This window comes from Calidris pugnax, unplaced genomic scaffold (genome assembly GCF_001431845.1).
Source record: "Calidris pugnax isolate Ruff unplaced genomic scaffold, ASM143184v1 scaffold188, whole genome shotgun sequence".
Taxonomy (NCBI): domain Eukaryota; kingdom Metazoa; phylum Chordata; class Aves; order Charadriiformes; family Scolopacidae; genus Calidris; species Calidris pugnax.
In genome coordinates, this window is record NW_015091257.1 from 3,254,726 (window position 1) to 3,276,224 (window position 21,499).

Below are 21,499 nucleotides of genomic sequence, written 5' to 3' on the forward strand. Positions count from 1 at the left end.
TTCTGTGTTGAGGACATTCCTGTGTATGAAACACTGAAATAAGATTAGGGACTTCTTTTTGCCATTGTGCAGGGCCCGAAGTTAGCAGATTCCTTGGCAACTTCAGGTAAAGATTTTCAGCAGTAAGTTGACGACACAGCAAGCAAAAAAAACTGCAAGGAGAAATCACTCAGCCCCAGGTACCAGGGCAGCCACAGCAGCTGCAACAGCCTATGCTAGTAGAGCAATACTTCTTTCAGTGAAGACCATCATCTTACAGATATTTTTTTTTTTCAATTTGAAGAGGATGTTAATATGTATCAATTGCTGTTCATTACAGTCTGTGGTTTCTATTCAAAACCTCACAACACATTTATAAGAAAAATAGGTATCTGCTGGTATAGTTTGGTCAAGTTCTTGCCAGCTCAGGATCTTAATGGAAAGGGATTGAAAATATTAAACTATTCTTTCAGAAGGGCAGACACAAGAAAGGAGCCATTCAGTGTCTCAGGACAAGGAAGCGTTGGCCTTTTTTGTTTTTCTCACTTTTTCAGTAAAGGAGCCCCTTGGGAATTTGGTACAAGGATCAGTGTCAGGAGGAAGAAGAGGCTAGACGTTTTAGCTTAAGTTTTGTTGACAGTGAAGTCCAATTTTGGAAGAAGAGTTAAAATGAAAAATAGATTTAAAAAATCAAGGAATAAAATTCATTGTTGAAAAATACGAACAAAAATCAAGCTTGTGTATATGGGCCTCTCCTCACTGCACTGGATAAGCATTTTAGTAATTTTTGAATGTGAAGTTAGACTATTACATTCCTCACCTCTCACCAATGATCCGTGAAGTTTGGCTGCTCTTTCACAACCACATTTTGGGGTTACTGGTGGACTTCGTTCAATTGTATATTTTTGCTACGGGAAGTAAAAACACAGACCAAGAAGTATCTGCACAGAGATGGTTTATTGATGTTTTCAAGAGATTCAGTCTTCCTGAGGAAGCTAATGAAACAGAAATTCTACTTCCAAAATCTGTACCTGATCTTTCTTCCAGAGAACAGATCTCTCTCTGCAGAAGGCTCTGTTTTTTCAGCCCAAGTGATTTGGTGAGCTTCAGCTTCAAGCTTCATGTAGAGATGTGCCTCACTGGGTTAAGTCCACTTATTTTGGGTAAGTTTCACTGTCTCAATGCCAAATTTGGTTCACGTGATTCAGCTAATAATTCCTAATTGTTGTAGAAGTCTCAAGTCCTCACTCAGCATTGACAGCATAGGTCCCAAAGACTTGTCCAAAATTAATACGATTGCTTTCTTTTGAATTTAGGTGGAAGCTACTTTTTGTAGTTTCAGAGCAATTAAATAAACAAAATAAAAAAATTTCCAAGCCATGTAAACAATATAAATAGCATGGACATCATTATTTGCTTTGTCTTCCATGAAAGGAGAGGAGAACTGAACTGTTGGGCTCAGAGATCTTCATTGGGGTTTCTTACTTGTCCCCATGTAAGAACAGAGCTCAGACTGTATTGCTCTTTCAGTTTTCCCACAAAAAAGCCCTCTGGTTTCCTCATGTCTCTTTTCTTACTAATGTCAGACAGTCAATACAGATCAATGCCCTTTACAAATTGACACTGGAGGGACAGACAAGGAGGTAGATCGCTCGTTAGAGAACACATTTGAAAGAAAGCAGACTAGACAACGTGACCGCAATGCTTCTCTGCAGCAGTAAGTTCTGGTACTGAAGTTAGCCCGTTAAGTTTAATAGTTAAGGAAAAACAGAGTGGGTATTTACTCACACACAATTTTATGGGAGGAACAACTGAAATGGAAGCAAGAAAACCACACTGTTTAGACAAACTGGTATTACAACACATTAGGGGGCCACAGAACTCTTTAAAAAAATAAACCTTTTGAGACATGAGAATGAAATCCCGTTTCAGCATGCTTTGAATAGCTGAACTGCTCTTCCAAGCCTAAGTTCTTCAGCTATTGGCAGAGACAATGATACCTCCTCATAGGGAAATTAAAAAGCATTTAGCGCTAAGTTAAAGCTAGCCTACGTGTGAGTGGGCTAAATACTAGGCAAAGAGTTTTCCCTTTTCACATTTAAGATGATACTACAGCTCATCACTTCTGTAGCTTCTATGTTGTTGTGCAATGCCCCACTGAACTGTCACATCTACTCTGCAAAAGAGAACAAGAGTAAACACCTTTCTTTTAGGACAGTCACAAATGGTAAAGCCAGTAGTATTTGTTTGTCTGTTTAATTAGATGTTTGCTGTTTATCACACACAAGAACTGTAAGCAGAGTCCATGGATTCTTCTGAGCAATATGAAACCTCATGGTTCCATGCAAGTTCAATACTGCCTCTCTCTCTCTCCTCTCATCTCTTCCCCCTCCTCCTCTTACCTGCTGTTTTCCCCAGCCCAAGATAAGTTTCCAACTATCTTCATCTGATTTTAAGAACCACAAGGGAGAGAAAGTTTTACCTCATGAGTTCTACCCAAGAGTGCCTGGCTCCGGGCTTGTGTCGGGTCAGGGACATCACAGACCACAGGAAGCTGGATGTTTTTCTTTTGAGGCACTGTAAGTTAGGCTAATAGCAATAGTCAAGTTGCCCAAAGCTAAAGGGACAAGTGGCTCTCACTGCCTTCCTATTTAAACATGTGACCAGTGGGGAAATCTTCTTTTCCCTTTTTTTTTTCCTGAAATACATGAAGTACAGTTCAGAGTAATGGATTCCCCACAGAGTCTTGCATTCATGCACCTGTAGTCCTAATGCACACTGTCCCCTTTTACTTTACAGTTTCCTCAGCCTCACGAGAGGAGTTAACAACGGGTCTCTCCACATTCAGATACACACACACATCTTTTTAGATCTCATAATAATTACCAGGTTTTATATTTCTTCTTCCACATTCCCAAGCTAAGCCAAGACAAGCTCAGGTCTATGACAACGTTTTGACATACCTCTCTTCAGAGAGAGGTGCTGCAGCTGACCAGGACCATTGCAGCATGCTAGTTATACTTGGATTCAATATGCAGTTGAGAAGAGGAGAAGGACCAGTTTTCTCATTCGTCTATTTTCAGACATTTAGAAAACCCCACTGTCAGCATCTTGAGTAAAAAAAAAACAACAGGTGACATCTTCAGACCCTAGTAAAACCACTTACACACGTTAACTTGTTTAAATAAACATCCCCACCTCAAGTGACACAGTGGCCTGCAGTCTTCCTTGATCCATCCACATAGCAAAGAGTTATTTTTTACTGAGTCAGTAATCATGCATTGTCTTCCAGAGGAAACACAAGCCGGGTGCCCCTGGTTGTAACTTCATGATCTGCTGCTCCCAAATCACGTTCCAGTGCTTCCTCTGAACTACTTTTTGTTCTCCTGCCGTCAAGGCTAGTGGTAGCTGTATGGGGGCCAGAAGAACCATTTGCAGTTATTGTTGTATCACCGTATGTCACAGTGAGGTCACCATCATTCAGAATAAAATCAGAATCCTCTTCTCTAAGCTGTTCTTGATTCTGGAAAACAAAACAAAAAAAAAATCTTTGTCTTTGCAAAGTCTTTGCAAAGTCTTTGCAAAGAAGGTAATCACAGAAGAGTTTACCTACATGTCAATACAGAAGCAGTAAGTGGTAACGTTCCACCTTAAGAAGTGTTAAAAATATCCTTGAACCCAATGTTTGCAAATCAGCTTACTGCTCCCTGTATAACTACTGCTTTGTGGAGAGAGCAGGGGGAGCCGAATCTAAGAACTAGATTATGAAACCAGTAACTAGGGATTTAATAGCACTGGAAGTTTACCAGAAGTACGGGAGAGATGAGCCAGTATACACTGGTTTTGGCACAACAACTCAGACGGCAGTACAGGAAAAAGACTGGTGACCAAGCACAATTAAGTCACTCCAGATACAAAGTCAGAGTTGTATCTGTTGCTAATTGGTCAAGTTCATTAGTAAAAGACTCATGCAAACGGATGAGTCCAAAATTCTTTAGGAATTCGGAAGAATTTTGCTTCTTTCTTAGGGCCAAATTCTTTATAATCAAGGTTTCCTCCACAAATTTTTGTTACAGATCAAAACCTAACCACAATTCTTTAAACTATTTGCTTACTCTTACCTGGTACTAAATAACAAATTACTTGATCTAGTTTTCAGGAATGTTCCTGAGCCATAAAAGTACAAAAGAGTGATACAAGAAAGTGCTTGCTTCATCGTTTTGTAACTCACTCTGATATGTTTTGTTTTCAAAATCATTTAAGAAAGTATCTCACAAAGCCCCGTGAATTTATTTTGGCAGAGATGGGATGAAATGTATGGTCAGAGATGAGAAATTGCCGAAGTGTAACAAAACACTCCATTTCTCAACACAGCATAATACAACAGCAAGCAATTGTACCAAGTTTCATTCCTGTTTAACATGTTTGTGATAAAAGGCAAAACAGCTGAATTGGTCAGAAAATGAGGCTTCCTCATATCTGAAGAAAATTCTAGCAGTGCTATAGCTTGCTTTCTTGCAACTAAAAGTAATTATTTCCCCATGTGAATAGCTCCACATGATTAGCAAGAGCTGAAACCTAAGTGTGTGTATTGCTGTTCCCCTTAGTAGGCTGGACACCAATCAGGCGACATTCTCAAAATACATAATTTTCTTCTACTTGGGCAAAGGCAGGAGGCCAACAGGCTACTCGAGACAGGATCTCTGTGATCAGCCTGACCAGAAAACCCTCCCTGTACTGCAGAATAGGAGTTCAGAGCGCTTGGACTGAAAATGCTGGTTAACCTGTCCATGATGAAAAATGCAGTGCCTGGCTTAATAAAACTTCCTGGGAAAGCTTCCTGTCATTATTTCAGGATGATAATCAGCCAAAAATAAAGCAGCAGAAGCCTCTGGATGATACAGAACGTTTTACTAATGAGGATTGGAAGAGGTGTCAGGAGTTTACCAAAACTAAGGTAAGAAATGGTGCTGCTCAGTGTCAGGTGCAAGACAAGCCCTGCATAGAATGAACGGTAATTTCTCAGAACCTTTATGGCATCCAAATTTCTCATGGCTTATTAGAGACAGGGTTAGCGTGATAGACAGCACTGTTCTCAAGGAGGAAATACAGCTTAGGATACTTGCTTTCTTTGACTGCAAAGAAACCACTGAACTGCTGTCACTATCTTAAAAAGCAAAAAAAGGTCAGAAATTAAAGGGTTCAGCTACAGTCGGCAGAAACAGCCTTTACAAGCTTTCCATTGCAAGAAAGTGACAGTGTCCTTGAGGGACAAGACCAAGATGATTCAAAAAGGTACTCAAAATAATTGGCCGATTAAGAAAATCTGATATCCCTATATGAGATGTTTTTGAAGAAGAGACATTCAAATAAAGATGAGAAGCAGAAAAATGAGCAAGAAGCAGGCAGTTTGTGACTGTTGACTGGTTATGTTTTAAGAGGTTGAAGAAGCTGAGAAGCTCTCTCACAAGTTGCCTTTCACAGTGCCTGCCCTTGGGGAAGCACCGAGGAGGGGAGGGCAGGGCTCACAGCACACCAGGAGCTTTTGTGACACCAGGGCCATGCGTGAAGCGGCTGCTGAGAGCTCTCAAAGCATCTCCACCAGGCTATTTAACAGCAAATCCTCACAGCCACCTGTCAGATGACAAACTGGTAAGAACACACACTACGCTTGAGCTTCCCCAAAAGGCTGAAAAGCTCTTGGAAGCACGATACTGAAAGGAGAGGGACTAGATGATCTCTATGGTCCCTTCCAACTCTAAAAATTCAGTGAAATGGGCTGTATGCTCTATGGTAAGTCCTAACTCAGTCTTCCCTGGTTTGTTGCAACCTATACTTACATGTATGTAAACATCATCAGTTCCAGAGAAAACACAGAGCTTTCGCTCAAGGTTGTGAACAAACATTGCCTTGTAGGAGCCAAGTTCCACTTATTTATTTCACTTGTGAATAGCACTGGAAGCAGCAGGCAATTTATTTCCTGTATTTCCCCAGAGAACATCCATGAACAATCCCATGTGGTATACGGTTTTGCTACGTTTGCAAGCAAGGAGGATGGGTGAATAAACCTACTGTGCCTCATGCAGCACGAACAATTCTTTCAAGAAAGACAGGAAATGTATCCAAGTAGATCCCTGGAGACTTGAAATTCTTCCAAGAATAACCCTAAACTGGCCTCTGCAATCCCCTACAGTTCTGTAGGAGCAGCTTTGATTCACTCAAAAAAACATAGGTCTGAACTTCACGACTTAAAATGACAAACTAGCCTGGCTACGTACCTCAATCCAAAACCCTCCCAAAGACTGAATTTTGCTTTGATGTGCTGCCTGCCCATAACCCTGAGGGACCTCGCAGTCCCCTTTGTGGTAAAATCTATTCCTGCTCCTAAGAACGGTGTGCTCGGAGATGTTAAAACAGCTAAAGCTCATTTAGAGTGACTGCTTATGAAACCAGTCTTTTTCGCCTCCTCAGGCCGTGCAGAAAGGAGCCCACGCGAAACAGGCCGCACACGGAGAGCGTCGGCGTCCGCTGCTGGGGCCAGGGCCAGCGCAGGCCTCACGGATGGCACAACTCGCATCAGGAGTCACTTATCTTGTGGCTCCAACACAAAAGCCATCAAGAAGTAGTTACGCATGCAAAATATGTTACACATTAAATCTGATGCTCTTCTTGGAGTTCCTCCGTTTCTCAGCCGAGTTCAAATTCATCAAGGAAACTAAACAGTTTTTTGCTATGAAGCTGGAACCAGTAAGAAAGGGGAGGGAGGAAGCACGGTTGAACGGTTTTCTTACCAATTTTGGGAGTTACCTCCTCCAAGACTTATATAGACCGCAAATCAAGTTTCCTTACTGGGTTTGCATATTTAGAAAAATAATTCGATTCCCTCTACTTTCATACCAAGTTGTCACACTATGTGTGGTGCAAGAACTAAACTTTCAAATAAAAAGAAAAATAATGGGCGGGATAGCGTGTAGGACAAAATACACCCCTGAAGAAGCAAGAAAAATAATCAGAGAATCACAGAATCTTCTAGGTTGGAAGGGACCTTAAAGATCATCTTGTCCAACCGTCAACCTAACTGACAAAAATAGACACCCACACAACAAACAAGGAGCATCATCACTAAACCATACCTCCCAGCACTACATCAACCCGTCTTCTGAACACCTCCGGGGATGGTGCCTCAACCACCTCCCTGGGCAGCCCATTCCAATGCCTGAGAACCCTTTCAGTGAAAAAATTTTTCCTAATATCCAGCCTGAACCTACCCTGGCACAACTTGAGGGTGGGATAGTGTGTAGGACAAAATACACCCTTGAAGAAGCAAGCAAAAGAAAAAAATAAATCCCCAGGAGTGCTTGCTTCGTCAGGTAAAGCAGGTGCTTCTTCCAGATGGGATAAAAGGGTTGACGAAACAGAGAATTACTAAAAGTTTCAAAAGACATGTCAAAGAGGAAGAAAAAAAAAAGTGACCTACATTAGTTAGGGATAAATTGGAAAGCCCTGCCAAATGGTTATGCACTGAAGATAACACCAGGAGAGAAAAACAGCAGTGAATTTGTGAAAAGTATCATTTTGAACACTACCTTCAGCAGCCTTTCATGCTTTTAAGTTCCAACTTGGACTCTTTTTGGGTGGTAAATGCTTAATGGCGAGCCTAGTGGTACAGTCAAAGGGAGAACATCAGCGAGGAAGAGTAACGACAGCTCTGGAAAAAATCCAGTGTACCTCTCCCCTGTGTGCTGACTCAGAACCTGACATGTACACCATGCAAATTCAAGCTTAGAGGACATGATCTCATACTTGGGAATAGGTCGTAGGTGGACTATGTAATAAGATTATTTGACTTTCAAAATTCAAAACCCCCCTTTGGCATCTAATTAAAGATATGTATTCCCACTCACGGAAGTGAAAAGGAATTCTAAATAAGGTTGTAATAAAGCCAGAGGAGAAAAAAAACAACACACAAAAAAAAGCTGAAAACAATACACAAATATACAGTTAGTATAGCCACACACTTGTATGCTTTCTTCTCTGTGTAGATGTCATCACTGCTCAGACATGCACCTGAATGAGATCTAGAATTTACTACTACTTTTTGAAACATTTTTTTCCAGCTATATTGAGTATTGACAGACATTTTTACTTGTTTAATTCAAAGACCTCAGTCTTTAATTCTCTCAGATGTACCATTCAATTTTCCTGGAAATATCTTCCAAAAGTACAACTATTCCAACTATTCCAAGCAATTTCTGTCCCCTCAAAGACATGGCTCTCCTAGTTGCTTCACCTGAACATAACAGGGATGCAAAAAGAATCCACAGCTCTTTAGCCAGTAATAAAAATCATGTAGTCAAGTGCTGTAGCAAAGCCAGCCATGCAAAGAGATGAAAAGCAATACAGCAACTGCAGAGTTCAGAAATCTTGAAAAGAAACTAGAAATAAAATCTTAAAATTATATTCTTTCTAACACAGCAACGCACTGAAGCAGGAAGAAGAAGAGACGATAGAACGTGAAGGTTCTGCATGATACACCTTAACAAAGTGTGCAGCCTTGTGAGCACTTTTAGTGATGAAGTTAACATCCCAAGAGGGAGAGTGGGTGTGCGTGCCACAGAATCAATCCAATTAAAGAATAAGTTTCCACATGTGGTAGTAGCCAGGAGTGAGGAGTAAAGAGAAAATAAGAGCCCAGCTGTTAGAGAAAACGAAAGCTGAAGTTCGCATGTTCACTCTGGTTAGATTCTCAGTCACTGGATAACTCACCTTGTAAGATCTTACACAGATAGACACATGGGCAACACACAAGTAGGCTAATTGGTCTGATGGATGCCTCCCAAGCCTAGATCTGTTTTAAGATCTCCAGTGGCATTGCAAAGATGGGAACAAGGCCAATTTCTTGCATTACTAATAGCTCCAAATAGGCAAGCAGACATTTCAAATTTCTTTGAAACGTTACTCCCAGGTAAAAGTAAGATGCTGATGACACCAAAAAGAAACGCAGGGAAGCAGTTCAAAATTGCAAGTGGAATTTATAACTTTCTAGGAAAAGATCAACAGAAAACTGGTCTGAGACCGCTTGAGCATAGCAAAGGCGTTACCATTCCAGAGAACCTGCAAATTTGAATGATCCCACATGAGCACTGTGGTTTTATTTACAAACAGTTCATAAGAAGTTGTAGATTTCAGAAGCACTGTACAGATAGGGATGACATGTATCAGGATCCTGCAAGAGTAATAGGAGAATGAAGCATTAATTATTGCAAGACGTAGCTGTGAAGACAGCATGGTGACCTGCTGCACTGAGATAAGTAACCAATTAGGAGTTTCTGAATTGTGGTCTCAAATGTCACAGTGGAAACAATGAAGGGAAGCTCTACCAGATTTCTTACTGGCATGGGTAAGTGTGTCAAGGTCTTCTCTGAAGGAGGCCTACAGTAACAGGAAAAGAATCTTGTCAAAGAGTGTTGGGAAGGGACTGAGTATTTTGAAATGATTCACCAAACTTGTTTATTGACTAGGCCTGTAATTTTCCAACATCCTTAAATGTTAATTTTTTTTAATGAACTTATTTGACAATAAGATCACCTCCGATTTCTCCTAACAGAAGCTGTTGCCTCAGGGGAGAGTATCTTTAAATCTTCTCTGCCCAGAAAAACCAGCACTTTCTTGCAGTATGAGCATCATACCTACCTTTTTTCTTCAAGAGAGAAAAACTGGTTTGCTGAAAAATAAATTAATTTAAAAAACAAAACAAAACACAGAAATATTGAGTTATTCTACTTACATCATAAACCTGGGGACTTGTCAGGCAGTGGGCTACCAGGCCACACCAGCTGGGTAGAGTTGTGGTTAACGGAGGGCCACTGTGAGTGAGAATTGGTTTTAAATAACTTAAAGAGTTAAGGAAAACACATTAGTGCTCGAAAACCACTATTGAAAATAAAAAGACAATCGTGCATAAATGTTGTTCTGCCTTTAATCTGTGCTGCTCAATAATTGTATATTAACATCCACTGAAAAAAAAAATCTGCATTTGTAAACAAATAAAAGAAAAACATCTCCCCCCAACATTTTTGTGTTGATCCTTTTGAGGGCAGTTTCTTTACCCATGCATTTTCTTTACTGCAGAGGGAACTAGCTACCTCTCAGAGTTTTAAGCAGTCGCAATGTTTCCAGCTTTTGGGCACTCTGGAGCCAAAAGCAGCAAGCAGAGGTCCAAGGGTGTTTCTGCTCTGCAGACGGGAGCAAGGCGTTTAGGTTGCAAGTTAGAGGTAACAAGGTGAGGCACCGATGTGGCTTAACACAAAGAAATAAAGAAATACTGTACATCCAACATCCTCCAAGCAATGCAGCTGCCTGAACTGGTCCACTGCTAGCTGGTGACTGAGCCACAGAGATGGAACCTGAGATCTTACTCTGGGAAGGCTCAAAGATGCCTCTGCAGTGCATATACACATGCTTCACAAAGCCTCAGAAAGGCAAGAAGCACATCAACAGAGCACTGAAGGAAAGCACCTGCCTGGGCAATGCTACCAGGATTACATTACGGGGGCTCATGGGTGGGAAAGGAAGGTGCCTTCACACCTCTCCTCATAGATCTGCCCCCAGGTCAATCCATATTTGTTGAGGCTAATGCTCCAGACTGACAACAAGCCTGAGGAAATGCTCAGGAGTGAAAAAAAGGTGTCCCTGCTGCAGAGCAGTGTACTGATCTTGACTGGCACAAGAACTGAGCTCAGGAGGAAAGTGCTAAGACTTCCAAACACTGTCTGAAATCAGGAGCAGAAGGTTTTTTGGTTTATTTGCGCTTTTGTTTTCGTGGGTGGTTGATTTTTTTTTTTTCAGTGTGGTTACACATAAATATATATTGTGGGTATTCTAGTTACTTTCTCAGGCCTCTAATCAGAGAGAGAATCAAGTCCTTTTGTGAAATATAACACTCCCTGTTGCTCTCAACAGATCAGGTTCTGGGAGGAAAGAGGAAGTTAAAAATAAAGGACTGTTTTAGCAAAGATGTATCCCTCCCCTTTAGCAGAGCCTGGCATAGCATGTTTACTTGAGCATATAATGATGTGATTTTGCCACTGCAGAGTTATATTTCCTCCTTCCCACTCCCACTCAGTGTGGCTACACCCAGTCCTGGAAAGAAAGAAACTCTTCCTCCTTACACTAACTTACCAGCCTCTCTGGTGCCCTGTGGCAGACAGGCCCACAGTCTCGGGCCATAACAAAACAACCCAGTGAAAGACATCTGGTACTTCAAAGTTGCAGTTTTCTTCATGTTTAACAATTGTGGGTGAACCCAGAGCACAGCCCATGACACTAAATGAAGTCTGTGTTCCACAGGAATGAAGTTCCCGGTTTTCCACCCACACAGAGCTCTGCAGGCAATAGCCAGTGTTGGAGCACACTGCCAAGCGCATCTTATTTGCACCTTTTCCAAGTTCAGTTCCATTGCAAAGGGTGAATTTTGAGACAATCTGCCTTTCTGCCCACAAACCGAGTGAGTGCATCAGCAAAAAATATTTGGGCATTGCCACGGCTATAGAGGTGGCAATTCTGAAGATCATTCTTTCCGTGCAATTTAAGGCCACCCAGCCAATGTTTATCTAAATACCTCCTTGCAACAAAAGGAGCAGAATTTTACTTCTAAGATACAATAAGAAAGTTCTGCCTCTGGGTATCAGTCTCCTTGGCACAAACTTCACAGAAACCTTCCCTAAAGATTGCTAGTCACCACGGAGAAAGCAAATGCACTATCAGCATCCTTTAAGTTTCTGTGGAACATCTAATTAAGCTATAATTTTCACCTAGCACTCCCCCCCACCCTTGCTGCAGCTGCTGGGAACTGCACTTGTGCCATCGTCAGCCAAGGGGAAGTCAGCATTGCCAGCTACTCCTTTTATTTCATCAGGCACATCCCTTTTGTAAAGGCAGGGGAAGAGGATAGCTCTGCTTCCTTCTTAAAAAGACAAAAAAGAAGCAGTCAGCCACAGCCAGATCCTTCTGTGCTCTTACCACAGAAGTTTTTTTGCTTGGTTTTTATAAATAATGAAAACTGACCTCCGTACACTTTGAAACCAGCCACTACAACTCAAAAAGGGTTAACTTGAAATTACTAAGATTTATGATTTTTTAAACTAGCACATACGCTCCCATCTGGGCTTAGGCCCAATACTACTGCATCTGAAAGCATCAGTCACAAGCAGATTTTATCCTGAACGTGCAGGTGCTATTAGGATCTGAAGGATTTCAACACTATCCCTGGGTGGGAAATCCTGCTGCACAAGGCATGGAAGGAAACTACTGTGCTCCAGCCAGGCCAACGATCTCTCCTCACTCAAGGGTCAAAACCTCAGTGAGACAACCCACTTCTCAGACGCAAGCTTCAACAAGATTAAGGCCCTGTCACAGGTATTTACGTATATTTAACTGCCTTAAAAATTACTAGGAATCAAGAAGTGAAACTTCTTTGAATTTCTGGGTATAAGTGACTTGCCATGGCCACAAGATTATTTTTGCCATTTTCCACTAAGTGAATATAGCTCTTAAGGAGGGAGGGACCTGTATGAGATACTGATTAAGAATACGTTAAATAGATTTAAAAAAACACAAGCATGAAAGACAGGACAGCTACACAAAAATTGTTCAAAAGCTTAAATAAGGCTTTCTAAATAGTATAATAGCAGCTTCAGAAAGTTCATGCAGTACTATATAGAGACAAGGACACTCTCTGCCTTGACACCCAGAGGAAGTTCTGGATATACTGAAGGGAATAAGCCGGATCACACGAAAATTTTCAGTTCCAGAACTTCCTCTTTGGACCCATTACTGATACATGACTTCATCACAGAAACAGATGACTCTTCAGAGCAATGAGTCAGGGCATAGACATATACAATAAACTAGAAAACTAGTTTGTACTATGAGCAGAACAGAAGATCTGAAACAGTTAGTTGGCTGTCTTACTGTTTAGGAAGGAACTTCAGCTCCTAGAACTGACTGGTTTCTGTTCTCCATCAAGGGTGACATACCATGCATTAGAGAAAGGAAAGGTCCATCTTCTGAGTCAGCAAGTTCAAGCTTCAGTTCTACTCCTTGAACCTGTCAAATACTTGATCTTTCTCACTTGACTCTCAAGTGCTTAAGGCTACATATGGTTACATGGAAAGGCAGAGGCAAACATTTCATCCCTGTGTCTTCAAAAGGATACTTATGGTCAAAGCTATACCATAGCCTGAAGAGCCAAGCACTTTCCTGCTTTGTCCTGTTCCTTCTTTCAGAATCTGGGCCATCCTAAAAAGAAGATAAAAACACATTTGATTATTTCAGGCAGAAAAAAACCCCAACCAAATCACACATTCCAATCATTCAGATTACAGTGGCCTGTCCAACAAAAAAAAAAAAGCCAAAATACTTCAATACTCTGCTTATACTGCAGAAGAAAGCTGAGGTTACTATCCCTAGAAAGACCAGAAATGATTGCAGAGAAGCAGCAAACTCTCTGCGTTGCCCTCAAGTTGCCTTAACGAGCCCCCTACCACCAGGTTCCCTTGAGTCTAAAAGCTTATTGTACAGTCAATGGGGTAATGTATACAGAAATAACTATAAAAGTGACAAATAAGCCTCATTGATGTCTCATTCCCATCCCCCTCCCCAAATAAATGCACTGGAATAATCCAGACTGATCCCTATTCATTGCTCTGTTGGCTTCCTTAACTCTAGGTCTATTTAATGTTCTTTCCTTAAGCCTATTGCTTCCTTGGAAGAGAAAGGGAATTTACCATACCTGATAAACTCTCACAACCGTGATGAAATAAATCACACTTAAAAGAAGCATGCTTAACCCATATAAAATCACAACTGAGGAAAGTCATGCAAATTTCATAAGTGCTAACAGTGTTAAATATAATGCCTTTACTAGCTGTGCTGCAAAGTCCCCCCACCAGCTGGTCTGCAGCTGCATTTGTTTTTACTTTTGTAACTGTTTGGGTTTTTGGGTGTTTTGGTTTTGTTTTTTCTTTTGGCCAGAGGCCAAAGTTAAACACAGGAAAACAGATGAAGTGAGGATGCCTTGTATGAATCATTCTCCAAACTACTGGAAAAGAATGAGACAGGATTGCCCTGTGTAATTCTGATCTGAAAAAAAAAATATCCATGATCCACCAAGAGTTAAAGCTCAGTACATTTTCACTCCCTCCCCTTCCCAAATGATATATTTTCTTTAACTGTGACATGTTGCTAATCTTGGCTCAGTGAAAGAAAGAGGAATCCAAAGGGAACTGACTAATGGACTCCATTAGGAATGCAATGCACAGCTAAAGAGGGAAACAAATGGGTAAGTGCTTTATGTTTACATGGGAAAAAAGCAAACAAGATATTTCCACCCAGACACTGAATGAGAACAGAATACCCATGCCCTGTTTCCTGCTAAAGCAGTTCCTCAAATACTGACAAGCTCAGTCTGAACTGGCCAAAGCCACCTCATCACGATACCACTTCCTAACCTTGGCTTTCTGCAGTAACCATGACCTTCATTGTAAAAGGTGTTTGTAAGGCCCGGCCCTCTGGTTGTTCCCAGACAGACACAAAACCAAGTTCAGCCCATTTTGGTACCCACACCCACCATTTCAGAATCTATTTTGGGTGCTGGACACAGGCTTCTACAAAGAACAAAGTGATGATTAATGCAGTTTCTGCAATGAAAAAGATGCTTCCTGAGCCAAGTAACTCTTATCTGTACATCCTGTGACCCACACACACACAACCAGATGACATAAACCACTAATAGGAAAGCTGATCCCAAATACAGCAGGTATCCCACGCGTGTATCTGACCAGCCTGAACACCAGCATCATACAGCCCAGGGTTTACAAAGCAGAATTCACACTCTTTCACCCTAAGCATCCTCTGGGTCCAAAGTCGTCTGTCTTCCCTGTCATCCAGCTTCCTCTAGCAGGTTCCTACGTAGCAACCAGCTGTGCTACTGAAGAATTAGTGTCAAGCAGTACTCTGGGAGAGTGTAAACTAAGGTCTGGACAGAGGAAGCTCCCAGTTAAGCCTCTGGAAGTGTTGGGTGGTTTGTTTTTTTCCCCAGACCTTTCATTCCTCCTGTGAATTCACTCAGTTTATAGACGAGGAAAACTGAAATTTTTGTTATGAACAACATTCTTTTGATAGCCTTGTTCACCAGTAGCATATTTCAGGGGAAAAAGTCAACTCTTGGGTTGGTACTGATGCATAGAAAGTTGCAATAAATATTCACAGCAACTGTTTGCTGAACATAAATGACAAATTGCCAGCACTCCTTTTCCCCTCGTACAGGTAGCAGGTAGTACAGACAAGATCCAGCTGGGTTGTGGTACAGTATACAGGAGCTGATATCAGATTAGCAAACTTAATCTTTGATTCTAAGCAAGTCCAAGGGCCAAAATTTGGTATCAATTATTGAACACAGACGCCAAGAGGATTACCTCTGGGTTGGTCTTGGGGAGGACTGTTTATCCCGTAGCGCGTTAAAAGCAAGCACATTGAGTGGGTGGGGGAAAAGGAAAGCACATTGTTAAACAGAATGTATTAGTAGGTTTGGCAAGATTTCTGATGCCTTATATATGTACACATTTACACAAAAACAAACACTGCAGCATAAAAGCCAATGCCACAGAATGTTTTTTTGGTGGGCATTGCTTGAGCATTATAAATGCATGACTGACTTAACAGCTAAGAGAGCGAGGTTTTATCCATGCACGTAGCCCCTGCAATTCCTTATCTTAGTTATAAAATAAGATGAGCCTAATAGAGAAGTTATGTCATTACTTACTCCTTGTAAGACTTGAAAGCTGTCATTAGTAGGTGGAGGATCCTGATCTGGGTCAACCCCAACCCTACAGAAACATTAGGAAAACAAAGCAAGTGGTGTTACTGAGGGTTGCAAATGCTGTAAGTTTGGCAGAATGTATTTTAAAAGCACTTTAAGCACCCAGCAAAGCTGCATTCAGAGAGGTTATAATAGTTTGAAGAAGAGCTGTCCCTTATTCCCCTGCAGTTACATAGCTATAGATAAGAAACTTCTTCACTCAAGCAGCAACTACCTGTAGATAACAGCTTTAACTCCGTCCAAACATCAACTGCTTACCTTCGTTGCCAATTCTTTTGGGACACTGGCAAATAATATTTTTGGTTTAAAAGGTGAACTGTGGGTGACATCCTCTTCAGTGGAGAACATCCCAGATGTTCATCATCATCATCCCTGATGATGCAGCAAGAAACCACAGACTAAGGATAAGCCCAGCCTAAATATTTGATACAGCAAATAACTTAGCTGCCAGACAGGCCTCAGAATGGTTCAAATATATGATTTTTAAAAAGCCACACACCCCTCCCCAAGTTTTAATTCATGGCTTGAAGCAACAAAAATACTTTATAAAGGCTCATAATATTGATTTGCTGCAAGTTTCATTCACCTAACACAACACAGCCACAGTGTATGAACAAGAAGTCTGTCCAGTCCAGCCTCCCACCTGAGTGAGGGAGAGTCTGCCTCATGAGATGGTGGATGATTACAGAATAATATGTCAATAAGAAACAGTCTACTCACTTTTGCACAGTTAGCAAGCATCTTATTACTGAACCATCCTTTTAATTTATGGCTTGAAGCGACAAAACTACTTTATAAAGGCTCATAATATTGATTTGCTGCAAGTTTCATTCACCTAACACAACACAGCCACAGTGTATGAACAAGAAGTCTGTCCAGTCCAGCCTCCCACCTGAGTGAGGGAGAGTCTGCCTCATGAGATGGTGGATGATTACAGAATAATATGTCAATAAGAAACAGTCTACTCACTTTTGCACAGTTAGCAAGCATCTTATTACTGAACCATCCTTTCACATAGTGCTCCTATCCGAGATGGGTATTTAATCCTTGTCTTCAAGGATCCTAATTATCTTCAGGTTTTTCTGGTCTGTTTTGGGGGTAGCTACTTGTTAAATTAGACCTTGCTAGTTTTAAATCCTATTCACGCCTTAATCGCTGTCCTCTCCTGTAGACCTCCAGCCTCAAGCGTTAAGTAAGACTGTCAGTCTCAAATGCATTGTGTTTCAGTCCTACCACGTTGCATAATAAGCATAGGAAAATGCACGCAATAACAAAAACATGTTGTCTGAAATGGCTAACTTCTTCATTTCCCCTCTTCTGGAAGGGACTGGGCTAGTTTAGTGTGATTTTTTTTTTATATAGACTTTTTGTCAGCTATTTCTAGCCACAGTGTTTACGCAACATCCCTGAGGATCACCAGAAACCAACAGAACCTCGCTGGTCAGGCCATATCATTTGTGTGTCCCCAGGCAAGCAGTGACCTGAACATGATTTACCTTTTGACACAGAAGATGGCACAGATCAAACTAGGAAGGGCTCCAAATAACTTGCAGGGCAGCACTTTCTAATAGAGTATTAGAAGAAGAAAAGTAGCCATCGAATTAAAGCTTTAAGTCATCTTTTGTGGACTCATGGCCAGTCTCAGGCCCCAAATCAGGGAAAAATCCAGAAGGCCACTTTAAGACAGGCTGCAGCAGCCTCATATAGGGCCAGTGCTGACCCAGTCCCCTGCTTGGATTTTTTCCTGGGTCTGTTTTCTTTTCTCATCCCTTCCTGTTCCCACATACAGAGTCATCTTAACCCTTAGGCACATTTGGCCTGGGAATTCATTGGCACTGACCGGCTTCAAGACTAAAAAGCTTCACTGGTTTAGGGGAACACTGGACAGATGGGGTACTGGATTATAACACATGCTAAAATAAAATGCCACACACAAGAGCTCTGAAGGGTTACAAGGGCTTAGACATCACCACTTACACTGTCACTAAGCAGTGAAGACATAACAAGGGTTTTCTGCAGACAAACTAGTTACCTAATGAAACCTCATACAGAAAGCTGACAAGGAACATCAGGAAACCCACTCAATATGGCAATATATATAATAATGCGCATTCCTTTGTAAATACAAATAAAAATTAAAGAAAAAAGATTTGTGGTTTTCCAAAGCTGCACACTGGGGGGGTTCAACACACTGTGCACAGCAACCATGCTCACGTTAGCTGTGCAGCTGGCAACATGAGCGGGGAATTCAAGAAGCTCGTTCCAGAAGATGAACATAGCTTGCATTCCCTAAATAGTTTTAACTCTCACATTCATTTCACAGTACATAGGAAAAAACAAACACTTCAGAATGTCTCAGCTTTCACTTGACTTACAAGGTTGTGCATTTGTTTTGGGGATTTTAACTGCCCTTAGGCAGGGGAAGGGGGCTTAGTGAAGGACCAAAGCAGGTTGACCATACTGTTCAGTGAAAAGTCCTACTACATCACAGGCCTGGTGCTCGGCTTCACTGTTGTGCTGAAGAGGAAAAGAAAGCTTTTCTATATTAAAATGGTTCAACTTTTAGAAAAAAAAATTCTTACTACAGACTTTTCTTTCAATATTGAAATAGTACATTGACACAGGCTTGTCCATTAAAAATTTTTTTTCAAAGTTATTCTTCAGGTGAATTTATATTTTGAGCATTTCTAATTACTTCTTTTCTATAAATCACTTTTTTTTTTTTTTTACATTCAGGTTTCAAAGCGTGTTCCTCAGTCCACAAATTAACATAAAATACACTACTGTTTTGAATTCAGAAGTATTTTTTGTATCTTTCAACCAATATACTGTGCCTCTTATCCTTTACTCTAGCATGAATTGTATAGGAAGCTTGATTTTTTTTTTTGTAGCAAGTCCATCTGTTTCCAGGGTATATACACCCTGGTCTTAAGACAACCATCAAGTTTTTGCAGGCCCTGCCCTCAAATTTCAAAGAAAGTCTCATCTTTATCAGCTGAAACAAAACACTACCAAAAACCAGTCAAGTCTCTCCCAACCTTCTTTACAGCAAAGAGAGATTCAGAAGACATTTAGTTATTTCATCCTTACTTAACTTCTTCCATAATTAAAAGTACAAGTAAAGCTGATGCATGTATGCCTTCAACAATTTTTTTTCTGGTGGTTAAAAGACAAAAAACCATCCATCTCACATCCTTAAGTACATTTAAAAATAGTTTCCCATAATTTAAATGTGCTGTAAGGGCTAGTGTCAGTTCTTATTTATTTAACCAGCTTTTAAATTAAGAAAAATTGTTACTGGATTGATTTACTCAGCTCTCCTCTCAGAGATCAGGGGCACAGAGAGGGTAGCCTCGCTAATGACTGGTATTTTGCTCAAACCCTCTAGCAGAAAGGCAGGTGAGCAAGCTTGGGCTAAAAACAGTGTTTTCTTGAAAAGGTATAGTCTACGTCAAGGGGATTCAGGGGCACATCAGCTGCAGGACAGCCAAGGCCAGGGCACTGCAGACACCAGCAAGCACCTTCGTTTTCCACTCCATCCTTTCTGAAAGCCCATTGCAGCAGTTGTGTGTGGATTCCCTGAGGGCGTACAGTAGCAATTTAATTAAGTGACTCCTAAAAAGCAGATGTCAGATGAAGAACATGAGCAGTCTTTCAGCTATAACAACGCATATATATCCCAAAACTGTTGAAAAAAAAAAAAAAAACCCATCTAGTTCACCCATTGGCATCCACTTGGTATTTGATAGATAACTTAGTACTTCAGTACAGATAGTCACCAGTACGTAAAGTTCAGCCATTTTTATTTCTGCCTTGGGAAGTTTACTGGAATCTGTAGACATGACCATGCTACAGTAAAAATTAATCCAATGTAAGTATATTGCTTCACTCCTCTCCAACTAAAGTTTTTTTTTGTTTTGTTTTTAAGGCATAAAAGGCTTTTCGCCCTTTAAGAGCTCTGTAATAGCAAAGGGACTATCATTGAGCTCCTAACACTCAATACCAAAGCACTGGTTTTCTGCTCTTAACTGACTCCTGACCTTCTTGGGCCTTACTCTACAGCTACAACTCCAGCATCACAGGTAGGAGAGCAGTTACTCAGATATGACATAAATGGAATCCTGTGTATAATTCAGTAATTTAAACAGTGTGGTAGGGAGTGGTTGACATACAAAATGACACACAGTGGAAACTAAATGTATGGAAAGGAATGGTAAAAAAGGCAGATAGAACTCCCTCAAGTTCTCCACTATGTCATTTTTAAAATGGGTGGAACCATTTCTTCTGATGCTTCAAAAACCTTTCCAAGGCCCTGCAACCCAGATGACAACTTACCAGAACAGAGGCTTTATTAAATTTTAGCACATGTAATTACAGTGCCAATGGCCAAGAATGACTGTAATATATACTAGTTCTCAGATTCTCTGTGCAAGTTAATGCACTGCATCTCTGGCAAACTCAGTAGTTGGCTGGGAACCTTCAAGTGTGACAACATACATGAGAAACTTAGCATTGCCCCATCCCAAAGAGTATATATTTATTTTTACATATATACATACATACACACACACACATTCCCCGACAGATACCAGTTAGAGATGTACTTTATTTTTTTCTTCTCTCTCTGTCCATGTACCAGTCCTAGAAGCCATCAACTGGCGAATACTAGGATTCTGGTTTATCTCTACTCTTATTAGCTTCTTCCTATAAACAATATGATAACCCTCAGTTTTTAAAATACATCCCCAAAGAGGCTGGGCTAAATCACCTGTGATGTCCCTTCTAACCTGAACAGTTGTATAAAATAACCCCAAGGAATGCTTAAGAATACCTGTGTGATCAAGGATCATGGGATCGCACCCATGATTTCTCAGCTTTCAAGTCTTCCCAGGCCAAAGATGCTGGTTTTGCTTCATTAATTACCCATACACAGAGTTAAAGGATGGTAGTGTTTTGTGGAGGGTACTTTTTTAAGCTAAAGACATGATGTGTGATTGACACACTCCCAGCTCAGAAGAGAATAGACTCAGAACTGAGGAACATCTACGGCACTCTGCAGAAGAGGAGAAGCAGCAGCAGCATGCCATACTACAGAAAAAAGAGCACACACTCAGTGTTACGAAGATGAAGAAAGCCAAGCACCAGGTTAATTCGGTATCAAGGAAAGCACGGTGTCACCTGAAATACAGCCAGCGGCTTTCACTCATCTCTTCCACCGATGGAACATGGTCACCAACTCTGGTACAGTACAAGAATGTAATGTGAGTAACAAAATGCTCATGAGATGGTAGCTTTACAGATGGTAGCTTTTTGCTCCCTTGCAAAACAAAGCAAACCAACAAAATACTCCTACCCCATCAAAAAAGACAAAGCATACAAGAATAAGAATGGCAGAACAATGACAAAGTGACAAAAATAAGGAAAATTATCAATATCAGCACTTTATGATTGAGATGTCCAGTAATACTCTTCATTCGTTCAGATTCAGGCTGGCTAAAACACCCGTATTCGTGACAGGCCACCTCCCCCCAGAAAATTCAATTCAATAGCTCTCAAGAGAGCTGCTACACAGAGACAGAGCCAGCCGACCTAAGAAAGTTTCTACACTTTGGACCTGTACATAATCTAAAAGAGAAAAAG

At 40.9% G+C, this 21,499-nt stretch overlaps 1 protein-coding gene across 1 annotated transcript in view; it reads right to left on the reverse strand.

The window, feature by feature from the left end:
- Positions 1–917: 917 nt before the first annotated feature.
- The window catches only part of SLC9A7 (solute carrier family 9, subfamily A (NHE7, cation proton antiporter 7), member 7), a 40,884-nt gene continuing 20,302 nt past the window's right edge, over positions 918–21,499 (reverse strand). The window contains exons 13-17 of the mRNA XM_014960170.1: positions 21,038–21,097; positions 15,803–15,866; positions 13,196–13,278; positions 9,767–9,872; positions 918–3,502 (exon numbers count right to left, since the gene is read on the reverse strand). Coding sequence (XP_014815656.1) covers positions 3,254–3,502; positions 9,767–9,872; positions 13,196–13,278; positions 15,803–15,866; positions 21,038–21,097 — 562 coding nt within the window. The 3' untranslated portion in view covers positions 918–3,253. The remainder of the gene's footprint in view (positions 3,503–9,766; positions 9,873–13,195; positions 13,279–15,802; positions 15,867–21,037; positions 21,098–21,499) is intronic.